This window comes from Oreochromis niloticus, linkage group LG4 (assembly GCF_001858045.2).
Source record: "Oreochromis niloticus isolate F11D_XX linkage group LG4, O_niloticus_UMD_NMBU, whole genome shotgun sequence".
NCBI classification, from domain to species: domain Eukaryota; kingdom Metazoa; phylum Chordata; class Actinopteri; order Cichliformes; family Cichlidae; genus Oreochromis; species Oreochromis niloticus.
Window position 1 is genome coordinate 25,757,944 of NC_031969.2, and position 15,619 is coordinate 25,773,562.

The 15,619-nt window shown below is 40.5% G+C and overlaps 2 protein-coding genes and 1 long non-coding RNA gene across 3 annotated transcripts; 1 reads left to right on the plus strand and 2 right to left on the minus strand.

Annotated features, from left to right (window-relative positions):
* Positions 1–8,578: 8,578 nt before the first annotated feature.
* LOC109201890 (apoptosis regulator BAX) lies at positions 8,579–11,720 on the plus strand. Its single transcript, XM_019357750.2, has 6 exons — positions 8,579–8,645; positions 9,198–9,246; positions 9,736–9,894; positions 10,042–10,177; positions 10,282–10,386; positions 10,470–11,720. The coding sequence occupies exons 1-6, from the start codon at positions 8,615–8,617 to the stop codon at positions 10,566–10,568; spliced, it is 579 nt and encodes a 192-aa protein (XP_019213295.1). The 5' UTR covers positions 8,579–8,614; the 3' UTR covers positions 10,569–11,720.
* Positions 11,721–12,922: 1,202 nt separating this feature from the next.
* On the minus strand, positions 12,923–13,284 carry LOC112846617 (uncharacterized). Its single transcript, XR_003219670.1, has 2 exons — positions 13,178–13,284; positions 12,923–13,060 (listed from the first exon to the last, which is right to left on the minus strand). It is a non-coding gene; the product is annotated as an uncharacterized LOC112846617 (long non-coding RNA).
* Positions 13,285–14,451: 1,167 nt separating this feature from the next.
* Positions 14,452–15,107, minus strand: LOC109201889 (mitogen-activated protein kinase kinase kinase 14-like). The gene is made up of 3 exons (XM_019357747.2): positions 14,979–15,107; positions 14,780–14,889; positions 14,452–14,622 (listed from the first exon to the last, which is right to left on the minus strand). The coding sequence occupies exons 1-3, from the start codon at positions 15,058–15,060 to the stop codon at positions 14,470–14,472; spliced, it is 345 nt and encodes a 114-aa protein (XP_019213292.1). The 5' UTR covers positions 15,061–15,107; the 3' UTR covers positions 14,452–14,469.
* Positions 15,108–15,619: the final 512 nt, after the last annotated feature.

Here is a 15,619-nt window from a genome sequence, read left to right on the forward strand (position 1 = left end):
GTTTCCACCAAATGTGGTGTGATGCTCTACAAAGGACATTGTTCAACAAGTCTTCAGAAGCTACTTAAGGTGTTCTGCCATTAAAGACAAGAGCCTTTCTCTTGGCAACCCTTCCAAACAAGTCATACTTGTTCAGTTTTCTAATTGTAATGTCATAAATTTTAAAATTTTGCATGCTAACTAAGGCTTGTAGCATCTGGGATGTAGATATTAGGTTTTTGCAATTTAGGACCTGACCTGTCTGACCTTGAGATGAATTTGCTGGGACTTCCAGTCAACTAACTGATGATCAGTTAACTGACTGCATTTGATTAGGAGCTACCTATTGGCTGTCACCTAATGTCCTAGTTCCTATAAAAGCAAAAAGACTGCATCAAGTCCTACAAAAACTTTATTTTCTTTAAAGACTTCATGTGAGATTTGGGGGAACTTGTGGATTTGGAGTTAAAAGCTGGGTGGGGAAGATAGAAATATAGAGAAACAAACCAGCAGCTATAGGTTTTGCAGTACAGTATGTGCAACTGAAAGCTATTGTCTCCTTAATGTAGTCACTGTGTATAAGCAAATGCATTCACTTCAGTGGGAACCGTGCCCCAAGATCAGTTATGTAAATACCGAACACAGAGAAAAGAACTTCCTTATGAAGAATAAGTGGATTATATTTGACAAAAAGTAAAATGCTAAACTTACTTAACAAATACCCCTTTTATTATTTTTGACCTAGCAGGTCATTTTCCCATCTTTTTTTTTTTTACTGATGAGGTACACATTCAGAATGAAGTAATGAAAGTCTAATTAAGTTGGGCAGAGCCCAGTGAAAAATGGGCCACTGTGACCATGTCTGTCTGAGATGGTGGGAACTGAGGTCGCACATGAAGAGGAGGGTTTTTTTCTCATGATAAATGACTAAGTGAAAATGAAAATAGTGAAGCACAAAAATAAAGAGGACAACAACAACAACAAGGATCTTCACAATACTGTGGTTTGGTTAAGTAGGTTGCGCGAACAGAATTTTTAAAATGCAACTAACTGTGGTTACCCAAGGCCGCATAGCTATGGTCTGCAAACACTCTCTGAGCTAGATGGCGAGCAAGTGGAATTTTTTCTGTCTATTGTGAAATTAGACTTTAGACTGATGAGACGAGACAAAGAGCAAATTAAATGCCACTGTGGATTTTACATTACATTGTTATAATTCTATTTCCTACAGTGTATGAGGGGCACTGACAACTGATTTATTAAAAAAATAATAATAATAAAATAAGATTGAGCTCTAAGAACAGTGGCTGTGAAAGTCAAAACAATCTGTGCTTTAATCACAGACACCACAGTAGTTTACTGCAATACGAGATAAGAAATAAGATCCACCAGAGGAGGCAGGATGGGGAGATCGATTACTCTGAGGTTTCCCATGATTCTGACTCTCTCCGGGGAGACCGAGCTCCTGCTCCAGCGCTGCGTGGGTCTCTTAACTGTCATTATCACCGATGGGAGCCACAATAGGTCAGGGAGATGAGATAACATTGTGAGCAGTGGAGCAGCAGGTGAGAGGCTCAACAGGGCATGATTAGGTATCCGGGTCCCAGGGTGTAGCATTGCCTGGGGCCTCGGGGGCCTCGGCCCCACCATCTGCCAGGGTGAATTCTTCTCACTGCACAGGAACTGCTCAATAACAGCACAAACTGTTGCTGAGGGGCGTTCCTTTGAGTTTCTCCTGTTACACTTCATAGGGAGAAGTGTTACACTTTACAGTGCAGGTCTTTATTTACCTTCTCAAAACACAAACTCAAAGAATTCAACAAAACAAAAAAGACTAAAACTTGTGGTATTTCTGTAGTAATTCTGTTATTTATTTAGTTTGTATTCATTAGCAATAGATGCCTATTCAAGTACAAATGAATATACATTCCATGAGGACACAAGTCACCTGGTTTATCTGAAAATAGCACATGGTTAATATGTAGTCCAGATTCTGCCTGATCAGGGCTCCAGTGTGAGGCCATCACTCAGCAGGAGCACACCCCGGGGCTGCTCTGATGACAGCCATGCTGGATGGTTCACACATGACCCAAAATTGCTGCTGCACACAACACCCTGTCCTGTGACCCGCCAGCACCAGCCGCCCTTTTGATCTGATGACATGGTGTAAAATTGGAGATGCCCACCGCAGTCACACATGCCAGACATGCAGTTTGTATGACAGGCAGGCATGAACGCCGAGAATATTGAATTAGTAGATGTCGTGTAAATCTGCAGTGTAGCTGCATGGCTCTCGACTTACCAGGCAGACCAGGTGAGCAGTTATCAATCAGCGTTTTGTAATGGATACTCTTTGAAGTGTTCAAATTTACCCTTCAGCGAACATTCACTCACATGCAAACAGGAATCATAAGGTTAATAAAAGCATGTTTTTACAAAAGCAACCACAAACTGATGAGTCTGCAAGTGAAGAGCAGCAGCCACATCTGCTAGATCACTTAAAATCAGTTAAGAAGCTCAAGGTGCTGCTGTAGATAACGGACACTGATAACTGTGACCAGAACCTTTAACCTTAAAGACATAGATCTTGACATGCCCATTAGCCACCATATCCACTTTCACTGGCTTTAACCAAAGGCCATCCAAACCCATATTTAATATATATGACTGCAGTGTGCAGCCTGACCACATGGCACTTTGTTTGTGGCCGAGAATCGTGTCATAATAATATGCCGTTGGACCCTTTTTGTCCGTTCAAATATATAATGGCATGCCCAGATGTGGAGGGTGACCCTGTGTTGACCCGTAGTGGAGTCTAGTTTGTGTTGTGCACCCTAGCAGGCAACCACAGGGAAGTGGTGGGTTTAATGGTTCTGTATTATATTGCAGTAGAAGAAAAAAATCTGTAGCAATATAATACATTTATCCCTCATAAGGTAGACTTAAACGTAGAGGTCATTTGTTGAGGTTCAGGAAACAAGCTTACCTTTGTGTTGGGCAGTCGTGTTATTTTGTCTGTAGTACAGACCACAGAGTGAAAGGCTTTATGTGTTAAAGCACAGGCTACTCTGTATTACACAAAACAGTCTCTGCATCTGTTCAGTCCATCAGTTCTGATTTATGCCGCTGTTTCTGCTGGAAAACAGTTTGGATGCCGCTGACAGCCTCCAAACAGCCCATGATCAGGCTCCAGCTTCGGTGGCTTTGCAACCTCCTGCTGGCTCACCAGAAGGTCTCTGTTTTGATTGTTTGATTACCCTCACTGGGATGACCCTTAGAGTTAACATCACTACCATTAGGTACACAAGTAAGCATGGCTGCAAGCATGCTCCATGACTCCGGGTAAACATGTTGGCAGACTGGAGGAATGTGAAGTGACCTGGCTGTGTGTCCAATGTCATGGCCAGAAAATATATAGATAACAATGTTTAAAGACTACTATTGAACAGAAGAACATGTTGCAATACTGCTGTTTGCAGATATTAGCGTGCTGAGAACCCTTTTATACGAGTGTGCTAAAAAATAGGCTCTTTACCGTTTACATTTGTTTCATATGCACAGAGGGCCCGAGTAAGCCACCAGTGATGGATGCTCTACTAAATTCCACTCTACACGGAATCTATCTTCACTTTTTGTGATGCCTCCAAAAGGAAAATTGAAATTAGTTTAGCAGAAGCGTGACTGGTTTTTCCATCTCAAAGCTGAGCCCTGAATTGCAGGGCTTGTGTTTCACGAAGTGAGGATGAAAATACAAATAAATAATGTTTTTTTTATTGCTGTTTTTGAATTCAGCAATCAGACTTGCGTGGAAGTAAATGCATAGAACAATGGCACAAAGAAATGTATGTCTGCATCTTGTGTGTCAGAAGTTTTGAAAAACTCTTTAGCTTAAATGATTAGCACGGTTTATTTTAGCTTTCTGGATCTATGCACAACAACAGCAACATGGCGAGGCTTATCTACCCGTACATATCCATCACAGTTTTGACAGTCAGTTTTGGTTTATTATGGTTGCTCAGACTTCTTAAGGGATCAGACCTCTGCCCTCAGACAAACACTCCTTGGGAGCATGCTTGCACTCATGTGGGCTGGGGGTCCTTCAGGGCCATCATGCTCCCTGGGGTGTCTGCTTGTGAGAAAGCCTGTTATTCCGAGAACATCCTGCAAGCCCTCCCACCCTCCCGTAGTGTCGGCAACGAAGGAGAGAAAGAGCTGGGAAAGCCCCGGTACAGAGGACAATTTGTGGTTTGAAGCTGGGACACTGCTGTTTAGGTAAACACTGCAGCATGGGTGGAGAGCTACATTATTATTATTACAGCAAAAACAAAAGTAAAAACTGTAATTGGGGGAAATATTTGTTTTTCCATAGCAAAGCTTCAGAAGAACAGCTGCTCAGTCTGCTAATCATTAAATGACAGGACTACTTACATGGCTGAGCTCACATTAACCACTTTCTCCTTTTCACATCGTCACCATATGTCCCACAATCACTAGAGCACTGAGAAAAAAGCATGTACTGCGACATTATGTTAATAGTGACTTCTCTGTCACAGCACTCAGCTAGCAGACGGTGAAGGGGGTGGGGGGCTGACTGATTCCCACACAGAAGAGCTGTCAGCTTCTCAAGCAGAAATAAGGACAAATGCAAATGAATCAGCTGAGAAGCACACTTGTTGTGTATTTCTCTGAATCTCAGACACCACTGAGCATCTTTGGGCCTTAACAGTACAAAAGAATGAGGTCATATTATGGCTGCAGCATCATGCAAGTGTCATTTTACATATCCAAGAGATGCGATTTGAAAAAAACACTGCAATTCATTTTATTTATTACCTTTATTACTTAATTCATTCATTTTACATTTAATTACATTGAGATTTGTTTGGGGTTTTTTGTTTTTTAAGTATAACTAATATCATTATGCTTAATTGTACATACATACAGACTAAATTCAAACTAAATTTCTGTTATTGCTGCAGAACCGCCTGCAGTACCTTAATGGCCCAACAGGAGGCCCTGAATCACACCTTTGGAATCACTGAAATAGACATTCATGTTATTCAACAGTAATCCAGTGTTGTGGATATTATATTATATTATATTATATAACTCTTCTTTCTGTGAAGGATGAAAATGCATATTTTATGCATATTCATAATTCATTTGTACTTTTATTTTTTACCACTGTTGCCACTTTTACTTTGTTGTTTATTTATTGTAGTGTACTATTTTGTGAGATCAATAAAGTATTATCTATCTACTGTATTACATTATTACTAATATTGTTGTTGTTGTTTTTATTATTATATTTTAGTATTACAATTCTATTAACACAATATGTATTTACAAAGCAAGTATTGTCATTTGACTCATGAATGATTGCAATCACACATATTCTGGTGGCTAATCCATTTACAATGTGTACTAGAGTCAAGAGTGAACACATTCAAACAGCTATCTGTTGCCCCCTGCTGGGGATAATAGGGAGATTGGTTAGGAACAGGTTGATCCATTTTGATAAAAATAAAAAAATAAATATGAATACATGCCACAACACAATCCTTGTTTATGACTCAATGTTTGAGTGAGACACTATGTGTTTTTTTGTTTTTTGTGTATCCTATACTAACAGTGAGATGCTGTTTGTTGATTACAGCTCAGCGTTCAACACAATAGTGCCCGGTAGACTGTTCACAAAGCTGAGGGATCTGGGACTCAACAGCCGTCTGTGTGCATGGGTGTTGGACTTCCTCACTGGCAGAACTCAGGTGGTGAGGGTGGGTAGGTGCATCCCTGACAGCATCACCATCAGCACGGGAGCGCCACAGGGATGTGTCCTCTCGTCACTGCTCTACTCCCTCTACACTTCAGACTGTGGCCACCCACGGCTCCAACACCATTGTGAAGTTCGCTGACAACACAGTGGTGTTGGGCGCCATCTCCAACAACAATGAGGCGGCCTACATGGATGAAGTGAAGAATCTGGCATCGTGGTGTCGGGACAACCACCTCCAGCTGAATGTCGGCAAGACCAAGGAGCTGGTGGTGGACTTCAGAAGGAGCCAGCACAGGGACTACAAGCCCATTACCATCAATGGAGCTCCAGTGGAGAGAGTGCAGTCCTTCAAGCATCTCGGTGTCCACATCTCCTCAGACCTGACATGGTCTGCCCACATTCAGGCCCAGTTAGGCAGCGCCTGTACCACCTACGACAACTGAGGAAGTTCAGGGTCTCTCCAGTGATCCTCAGGACCTTCTATACAGGCGCTGTGGAGAGCATCCTCACACAGAACATCACATCCTGGTATGGAAACAGCTGTGTCAAGGACAAAAAAGCTCTTCAGAGAGCGATCCATATGGCAGAACGCTGCTGCAGGACTGCTCTCCCTTCCCTACAGGACATTTACATCAGGAGATGCTGGACTAGAGCAACTCAGATTTTGAAGGAGCCGTCACATCCCAGTTGCGAACTGTTCCAGCTTCTGAAATCAGGCACAAGGTTCCGCACCATCCAAACAAAAACAGAGAGGCTCAAGAGACCCCCCCCCCCAAATCATCCATAAGTGACTGAGACAGGACTCATTACCACATTCTCACATCATCCTGACCCTTCTGGCCTCACTACAGCACAAGACACTTTAACACCCTACCCACACAATGTACACAAGCTGTAAATTTCCAGTTTTTATTTTATTTCTATTTATATAATGTACATAACTCACCCACTTGCTGCACATAATGTCCTTTGTATATACTCATTCACTGTATATAAAGTTCTGTTCTGTCTCTCTTTTTTCTTTGCACAGTCAAACTTTATGCTTTCTCCATCTTGAAAGTGATGACATCCTTGCATTACATACTTTAGGTTCATTTTTTGCTGGCAGATTTAAAAAAAAAAAAAAAAAAAAAAAAAAAAGAAGGCAGATTTAGAATATAACATGCAGCGTTCTATAGATGGATACATAAAAAGATAAAAAAAATTACATGTATGTGCTAACTTTCTAAACACTTTATTTGTTACATTTATGATAAATGGATTTGAAAGTAGATAAAACACATTTGTGTCGGCCTTGGCTCATTAAAGTTCTTGTCTTTAAATTAACTTTGTCTGTGTGTGTTTCAGGTACTGCACTCTTAAAGACTGAATGAACCAGCATTGCAGCCATGGGTCATGGTGAGCATCACAGGGAAGGTTGAAGCCGCCCACTGCACCAGTGTTGATCCGTGGCACAAGGACTGTTACAGATGAATACTGGGTTTTGCTGGGTGATATGACCAAGATACAGTCAGAGGTTGGCCATAAGATAGATATCTCCCCTTTAGCTGCCCCAAAAAAGGCTCTCAATCAAAACATAAACAGACCATCCGTAGTGACAGGTAAAAAGAAGCCGTCCTCAAAAAAAGAAATTCCACCTGCTACTGTGGAGGAGTTGTCTCAACTGATGGGAAAATATTTCTCCAAGCATAGTTCTGTTCTGAATAACCCATAATGTTGTATTTAGGGGGTCTACATTTGTGCCTGAAGTGCATTGCCATGTAAATAATTTGCATTTACTGAATATGTACTTATTAAGTAACACTGTTCAAAAGTTGAATAAAGAAACACATAAATGTTTGCCTTGTTTAAATTAAAACCACTTTGTAGAACATCACATCAGTTACAATGTAGAATCAATGTCATGTATAGTTTACAAATGACAATATGTTCACATAAAATCATGACAGCATTTAAATAATATTGCCCACTACTAGCATTCTGTAATTTACTGTCTCTTTTGAAAACTTATTACTACATACACAGCACAAGACTTTTAAGAGTATTTAACAAGAGCATTTTCCCTGGTTTTACTACCACACTGGGGCACATGTTCACCAAAAAACAGCAAACCTTCGCCATCTTAACCAGAAGGGTCACCTCTTCACCCTCAAATGGAAGAAATAATCTGATTGGCATGGTGGTATGTAGCATGTAGCTTGAAGCAGGGATTTCGTAGTGCCCCACGTGTAGCGTTGGAACCCAGTCAGGATTTGTTTTATCCATTTCATAGGCTGGTTTGCTGCAATAATGAAAAACAATTAGCAACTCTATAAATGGAACGTAGTTCTGCAAAATCACTCATTAGGACGTGTGTTCTAATTTGCTATGGCCTCAGAGCGCATTGAAAATAAAACTAATAGGCTATAAAGAGTAATATGAACTTCCTTAGAACTTAACTGAATGAAAATGTCTGGAACACACCTACAGATATCTGTGGATGGTAGAGAACTGGATATCCACTCGTCTCACAGCTGCTATCCAGGCTAGACGCCTTCTTTTGGTAACATCCGATACATAAGCTCCCTCACGTTGCTTCCAGGTGGGAAAAGAATAAAGAGAGAGCCCATTTTCCAGCTTATTCCCCTCCCGATCGTGCGATCTTACAACAGACAACACAGCAAAGGCGAACCATTGCTGACGCTTTCGCTCCTTTAGCCACTTGTTTGGCCTGCTAAAATGGTGCCTCGGCGGTCACGCCCCCTCCCGTGACATCACGCTCCAAAAAAGTGGGGGTGGCAAGTGCCGCCCACTGGCACGAACAAATAACTGTTATCACGTGATTGCAGAGAAACAGAAACGACCCAAACAGAAAACAAGATGGCATCACACCCAGGAGGAGGCGATCAAGGTAGTAGCAGCTAGCGTCAACAAATAAAATATATATATTTCGACTCTGACAGCGTCCGTAGGAGTCTGGTAGACACAGATAATGTGGCGCTTTAACAGTTAACATTTAGTTTGCCGCTCTATTGCTTACTAAGTGTAACGCTTAGCTTAGTAAAAGTAGCTTAACGTTACCTTTGCGTTAGCACTAGGTTGTGTAGATGTTCTCATCACAAAGTAAGCAAACGCGTTTGACCAAAAGCGAAACGTACATATTTGGAAACGTAAAGTAATACTGTCAAGTAAATAACTAACACGAGATTTGATGTATTGACTTTGTGTACTCTAAGGACAAACAGGTGTCTAGAGTTGAGTTGAACAGCAAATATAAATAATTTACAAAAACAATGGTTTTAAAAACGTGTTTAAATTAATCGTTATGAAAAAATGGCTACGATGAAACTGAGAATTGACGTACAATTACATCTGACATGAGATCACTTTAGATAATAATTTGGCGCAATGCTTATTTATCAGCATTTGAGTCATCTAATGAGTGCCTACATTTGTCTTTCAGGGAATTCCGGAGATCAGATACTGGAAGTCGGAACTATTTTGTTACAGGAGTGAGTACACACTACACTCTTGGGTAGCAGTTATATGTGGAATATATCATTTTGGGAAGGAGATCGACTTGATCTAAGGGGTGAGGTGTAATGAGTTTAAGTGCCTTTGATGACTTGGCTCAGAAGGTAGAGCAGGTCACCTACCAATTGGAAGGCTGTTGGTTTGATCCCCGGCTCCTCTAGGTTGCATGTCAACGTAAATAGTGAATCTCATGTTGACCTTTACACATCATTCAGAGTGCTAGTGTCCTAACGCTGGGTTAAAAGTGCTTTGGCACAGAGAAAATATGTATCGTATGTGAACGAGGCTTGTTGTAAGAAAGTGCTATATATAAGTAACAGTCCATTTTGAAAGTGCTAATGTGCCAAGGTTCAGTGATGACAACCAGCTTAGGTAACCAGGTCAGCTTAACCCCTTCACTTTGGTTTCTTGCTGTTGAACTAGAGAAAGTGTAAGAATGCTTACTGTTGTGTATTTGTGCTGTATAGTTTCATCTATGAGCGAGTCCAGAGGCAAGAAGCTGGCAATAATATAGTGTTGAGAGAACAGCTTGGTGGAAGCCAGCTGACTGACCCAAAACATAAGAAGCTTGCTCAGCACCTGCATCAGATTCACGATGAGTTGGATGGAAATGTAGCGCTCCAAAGGTTTGCAACTTGTCTGTGTGCTTCTTCGGGTAATTTTAAGGCATGGAGTATTATGATATGCAAGTTTGTTCAACTTGCATATTATAATAATAAAGTCACTACAATAACTAAATAATCTCCTTAGCATTTTTCAATCTTTTTCCCTAGAATGATAAATGACTCTTCACTTTGTCCCACAAGAGAGGTTTTTATGAGAGTGGCCTATGAGATCTTTTCAGATGGAATATTTAACTGGGGCAGAGTGGTTGCCCTGTTCTACTTTGCATGCCGACTCGTTATCAAAGTATGTGAAACTGCTGTGTTTGGTATTTAAAAATAAATAACAAAAGAGAGGCATGTATTATTGAATTAAAAAAATCTTAAGATCTTCTCTTTACATCTTTCCAGGCTCTTGTAACTCAGATTCCTGATATTATCAGAACCATTATCAGTTGGACCATAGACTATCTCCGCGAACATGTGATCAACTGGATCAGGGAGCAAGGTGGCTGGGTAAGGAGCTAACTAATAAACCTTATCAATTAGCAATAGTCCATTTGTCCATATTAATTTTCATGTCTTTTCGGCATTTTTAGGAGGGTATTCGCTCCTACTTCGGCACACCCACATGGCAGACGGTCGGGGTTTTCTTGGCAGGATTTCTTACCGCTGTTCTTGTCATGCGCAAGATGTGAGGGAAGCATGAAGAGCAGAGAGGAGAAAGACAGCAAGATTTGGAGTTAAGGGAAATGGGCACAAGGGGAAGAAGAATGCAGAAAGAAACACACTGACTCAAATTAATTGTTCTTCATTTCTGCCTCTTATTCATGTGTAAGAATTGGGAGTTGGACTAATAGCGCTGTTGCACTCAAGATGCCTATGCCACTGGGGAAGTGAGCTGTGCAGGATTACGTGCACAAAATTGAAGGATGGAGAGCTTGTCAAAACTTGAACAAGGAATGCATTTTAATTTATTTATTTTTTTACTTTGTACACAAGTCACTACATTCTGTTTACTATCTGAAATGATATTGTGAGAAATATTGTTTTTTTTTTTCTTGGTTTTTTAGTTGTTTTTTTTTAGTTTGTCCACAGAAATTGCCTTTCTGCTCTTCCCACTCTCTCCATCCATTTTACATCTGTATGCTAGCCAATCCACATTCTCATGTATATGTTCTGCTGGCACTGAACGTGTAAGAGGGTGGTCATATTCCATGGAGTTAAAGAGATATTTTTGCGGAAATATTTAGAAAACGGTATATATTAAGAGAACTCTGATAAACGTTTGGGTTTAATTAAACCCCAGTTCATTTCTCTTCTTCCAATAGATGTGACACCCAATTCTTCTGTATAAAGTTATGTTTATCATGAATCATGAAATCGTTGGAAAAAAACGTCTGAAAAGATAGTAAAAGAACTGCAATCTTGTGTAATATACAATCAAGGTGTTTGGGGGCATTTTGACCAGCATTCTGACCTTAACGTGACACTCAATAATTCTGTTACTTCTCGGTGTTCTTTTGGTCTACTAAAAGTTTGACGCTGCAGACACAGAAAGCAATGGATTGCTCACATATTCTTACCTCACTTTACACATATTCAAAGTACTGTATTTTGTACGTGAGTTATTCAAACTGCAACTTTGTCTATACAGCAAAAGGCTTTTTATACATTCTTCTTGTTTGTCAGTGCCTTGGTGGTTTTTCTTTCCTTTTTTAACTGAAATCATTTTGATATTCTCAAGTTTTCACCTTTTCTATATCATATTTCCTTCAAGTCTCCCTTGAAATCTTTTTGCAGTGACTTTGTATGCTGTAATATTAAAAATAAATCTTTTAACTCTTAACTGTAGTTGTGCATTAATGGGGACCATGGCCTCAAATTTGGAGGTGCTGATTCTCATTCCCACCGCTTCACACGTGGCTGCGAACCATTACAGTGCAAGCTGGAGGCCATCGCCCAATGAAGCCAACAGAATCACATCATCCGCAAAAAGCATAGATGAGATTCTGAGACCACCAGTGTTGGGCAAGTTACTTTGAAAAAGTAATTAATTATAGTTACTAGTTACTTCTTCAGAAAAGTAAATGAGTGAGTTACAAGATTCTAAAAGTAATTACTTACTTGAAAAGTAACTATTGCGTTACTTTAAAAAAATTGTTTAACAACCCTTCCACGTTCAAAAAGGTTTTTTGCCTTTGCCATCAGAATATCATGACAGTGTGACTACCTAACAGAAAATGACAATGAATCCACATTTTTGCACAGATTTGGCCTTTTAAAAGCATGTGGTCTTAAACTCTTGATCAGCTGTAAAACAGCCTGTTTCAGTTTAAGCGTTGTTTTCAATAAATTGCATGCTCAAAAAATGTTTTTTCTCACTCCCATTTCTTCTTGTTGCATGTTGAAGGTCGACTTGGAACCTTGTTAAGATCCTTAAATCTTAAAATTTTGATCAGGACTGTATGTAATAGTCATCGTTCACCGGACTGACTGATATATCCATCCATGGAGGAGGCTGCCACCAGTGTGGAACAAATAGAAAAGGCCTTTCTTTTATTATTATTGATTAAAGGATATTGCATATCTTGAAAGGCTGAAAAGTAAAATAAGACCAATTTTATCTTACTGGGATACCGCTGTATTAATTATAGTAACTTCTAAATCTTTGTGTGAAATATCAACTTATAAGTATTACAAACTTGTTTTTGTATGAAATAAAAAAAGAGATCACAATTTCACTTCACTTTTTTCTATTTATTGACTTAACGTAAACATTGACACATGCAACATTACAAGACACAAAGCTAAAAATAAATCCTCTTTTATATTTCAGTGTATTTTTTATTTTTAAATTTTATTTATGATATTTTAGGCACAGAAGCAGTTTGTTAAAGTGGAGGCTCACAAATGTTGTTATGGTCCCTCACACATCAACAAAAGCCGAAGACACGTGTTTGAAGCACAACATTAAATGATGAGCGATTAATATGAAATTGCAGCTGGAATAAAGTAGCTGAGGGCTCTATCGTGTTTCCAGCATGCCATCTTTGATTCTCCATCTCCAGGAAGTGCTGAAGTCTGGAGCTGGAAAACAGCGGAGCTCCAGGCCGGACTCTTGCACCTCCTCATCGTGACCAATCTGCTGGCCGTGCTCAGTTTTCAGTGTGAAAACCCTCTCAGAGATCTAAATCACACACAGATAAGCGTCAAACGAGTGTAATCTTTATATTTATCGCTGAAATGGACAAACAACACATGCTTTTTGCATATAATAGTGTGGGATGCTGTGAGTACACCTCACCTGATCACTGATTCCAGTGGCAATATGGCCAACCTTCACCCGACGCATCTCTCTGATCCGGATTTTCTTATCACTAAAGTCTCTGATGCAGACATCCACCCCTGGACTAATCACGAAGCAGAGTGAGGCACATGACCAAAGAGAAAAAAATTATATATACAATTTGGTATCATATTAAACAGAAGAGAAGAAAAGCATTTCATCTCACCTGCTTTTTTTTTTTTTTTTTTTTTTACCTGTTGGTTCTTTAGCCATCAGAATTATTGTCTGAAGGCCAAGAAAGATGCCCAACGGATTTACTTTACCAAGTGGATCATCACGGCTTTGCCGTATTGGTCCATTTGATTGACCTTTGTTATTATTTTATTTTTATTTAATTTTTTTATTTTTTTTATTTTATTTTATTTTCAGTTGTTACAGACAGGACAGATATGACTGGGAGATAGGAAAGGGAGAAAGAAAGAAAGACAGGGAGGGAAAGAAAAACAGAGGAGAAGAGGGACAGTGAGAAAGGGCACTTGAAAAAATCACCTGGATCATCTGTTGAGAGAAAAAAAAAGAAGAGAAAACAAACAAAAAAGAGAGCAACATAATAAACACACCATCGCAATAATCTAGCTAAGTGTAAATAACAGTAAATACTAAATATTGAATGTTATTGTGCAGCACACAAGACCGACAGCGCACAATTTGCTTTGAGGTAGCAGCCAAGAAAGGTGTAGTTTATGTCTGTGAACACCTGTGTGTACACCTGTGTACCAAGCCCCAGGCCCAGAGGCCGGAGGCCTGAGGGCCCCCACACCCCGGAAGAGGCCCGACTGAGCTTCAGGCTCCAGGCCCCACCATGCAGCCACCGGGAGTGAGCCAGTACATACTTGAGTGCCCAGCAACGGACACGAAGAACCACCAACGCACTGACGTCTGCGGGCATCAGCCACCGGCAGGGAGTGTGGTGAGGGGAGATAGGCAGCCATACCCGGAGGGCCTGGGATGTTCCCAGAGGGGTGGAGTCCAAGACCAAAGGGGTGGAGTCCCCTGGACCAATCATAAAGCAGAGTGAGGCACATGAAAAAAGAGAAAGCAATTATTATATACAATTAGGTGTGAATGTGCGAGTGAATGTGAGTGCGAATGGTTGTCTGTCCCTGTGTGTTGGCCCTGCGACAGACTGGCGACCTGTCAAGGGTGTACCCCGCCTCTCGCCCTATGACAGTTGGGATAGGCTCCAGCGCCCCCCGCAACCCTGAAAAGGATAAGCGGAAGCGAATGGATGGATGGAATTTGGTATCATATTAAACAGTAGAGAAGAGAAGACAGCAAGGTGGTGGCTGCTGTGTGTGACCTAGGATATCCAAACTGAACACCTGCCCATCTGGCTGGCTATTGTAGGAGAAGACACCGGAGCTGAGGTCGTATCCTGGGCTCAGAGACCAGCGGCCAGAGTCCTGGAAAAAGGGGAACACAAACCAAACAGTAGGTCTATTAATTCTGCTGTTAACCAAAACAAAAGGGCCACCAGAGAAGTTCTTGTAAAAGCTGTTCGCCTAACAACATGTTTTCCCTGATATTTTGGCTTTATTTCTGCTCTGCATTTTGATTTACCTTTTTGTCCCACGGTTCCCAGTTCGAGTAAGGGTCACTGCTGAGGCAAGACAACAACTGCTCCTGCATCTCAGCAGAATGAAGCTGTAGGAGGCTGCTCAGATAGAAATCTGCAAACAAAAAAACAAAAGCATACAGAATTCAAGCATCTGCCATACTTAACACCTGAAATTAAATACAACTTTAAAGGAAACCTCACCTCCAACCAGCTTCCGTAGCTCAAGTTCAGGTACCGTGGTGATTTTGTTGTCCCTCCTGTGGCTCAGCTCAGAGATCAGCATTTGTGGTTCATGAGGCGAGCCTCATTTCGACTTCTTACAATCAGCGTCTGCCTCTTCCTCTTAGTCAGTTTCTTTGTCCTCCTCCCTGCTGTGATGAGCTTTTCCACAGACACTTGGTGCATTGCTTCATCCTCACAGTCAGTTCTATATTATATTCTATATTGTTCTTAGGCGTCATACCTCCCTGACCTTAAATTGAAGAAGTTAAGAAAATGGAAGGACTTCCATTTTATATCCCACTCTTCAGTCTGATCTGTATGTCATCCTAACACATTGCATATCGTTCTAATGTGTCTGTTGCTGACATTATGTAATTACCTCAATGTAAATTCACATATATAATATTTTACACTCTCTCTATATTGTCATCATTGTATTCTTTGTTTTGGCTTTCTCCCAGTTTGGCAAATCATGCTAAAGTTCTCATCTTTACAGAGTTTACAAAATAAATAGATGTTTTTAGACCTCTCTTATGTGGAAAAGTGAGGTTGAACAGGCTCGTTTACATCTTCCATTTCATATGTCCAATAATCATTTTATAATCTCTTTTGTGCTTATA

Coding starts and splice junctions, on each gene's coding strand:
- LOC109201890 (XM_019357750.2), top strand. CDS start 8,615: ATGGCATCACACCCAGGAGGAGGCGATCAAG. Junction 8,646..9,197: donor CCCAGGAGGAGGCGATCAAG/GTAGTAGCAGCT, acceptor TTTGTCTTTCAG/GGAATTCCGGAGATCAGATA. Junction 9,895..10,041: donor GGAAATGTAGCGCTCCAAAG/GTTTGCAACTTG, acceptor CTTTTTCCCTAG/AATGATAAATGACTCTTCAC.
- LOC109201889 (XM_019357747.2), bottom strand. CDS start 15,060: ATGCTGATCTCTGAGCTGAGCCACAGGAGGGACAACAAAATCACCACG. Junction 14,890..14,978: donor GCTACGGAAGCTGGTTGGAG/GTGAGGTTTCCT, acceptor TTTTGTTTGCAG/ATTTCTATCTGAGCAGCCTC. Junction 14,623..14,779: donor GGGAACCGTGGGACAAAAAG/GTAAATCAAAAT, acceptor CCCTTTTTCCAG/GACTCTGGCCGCTGGTCTCT.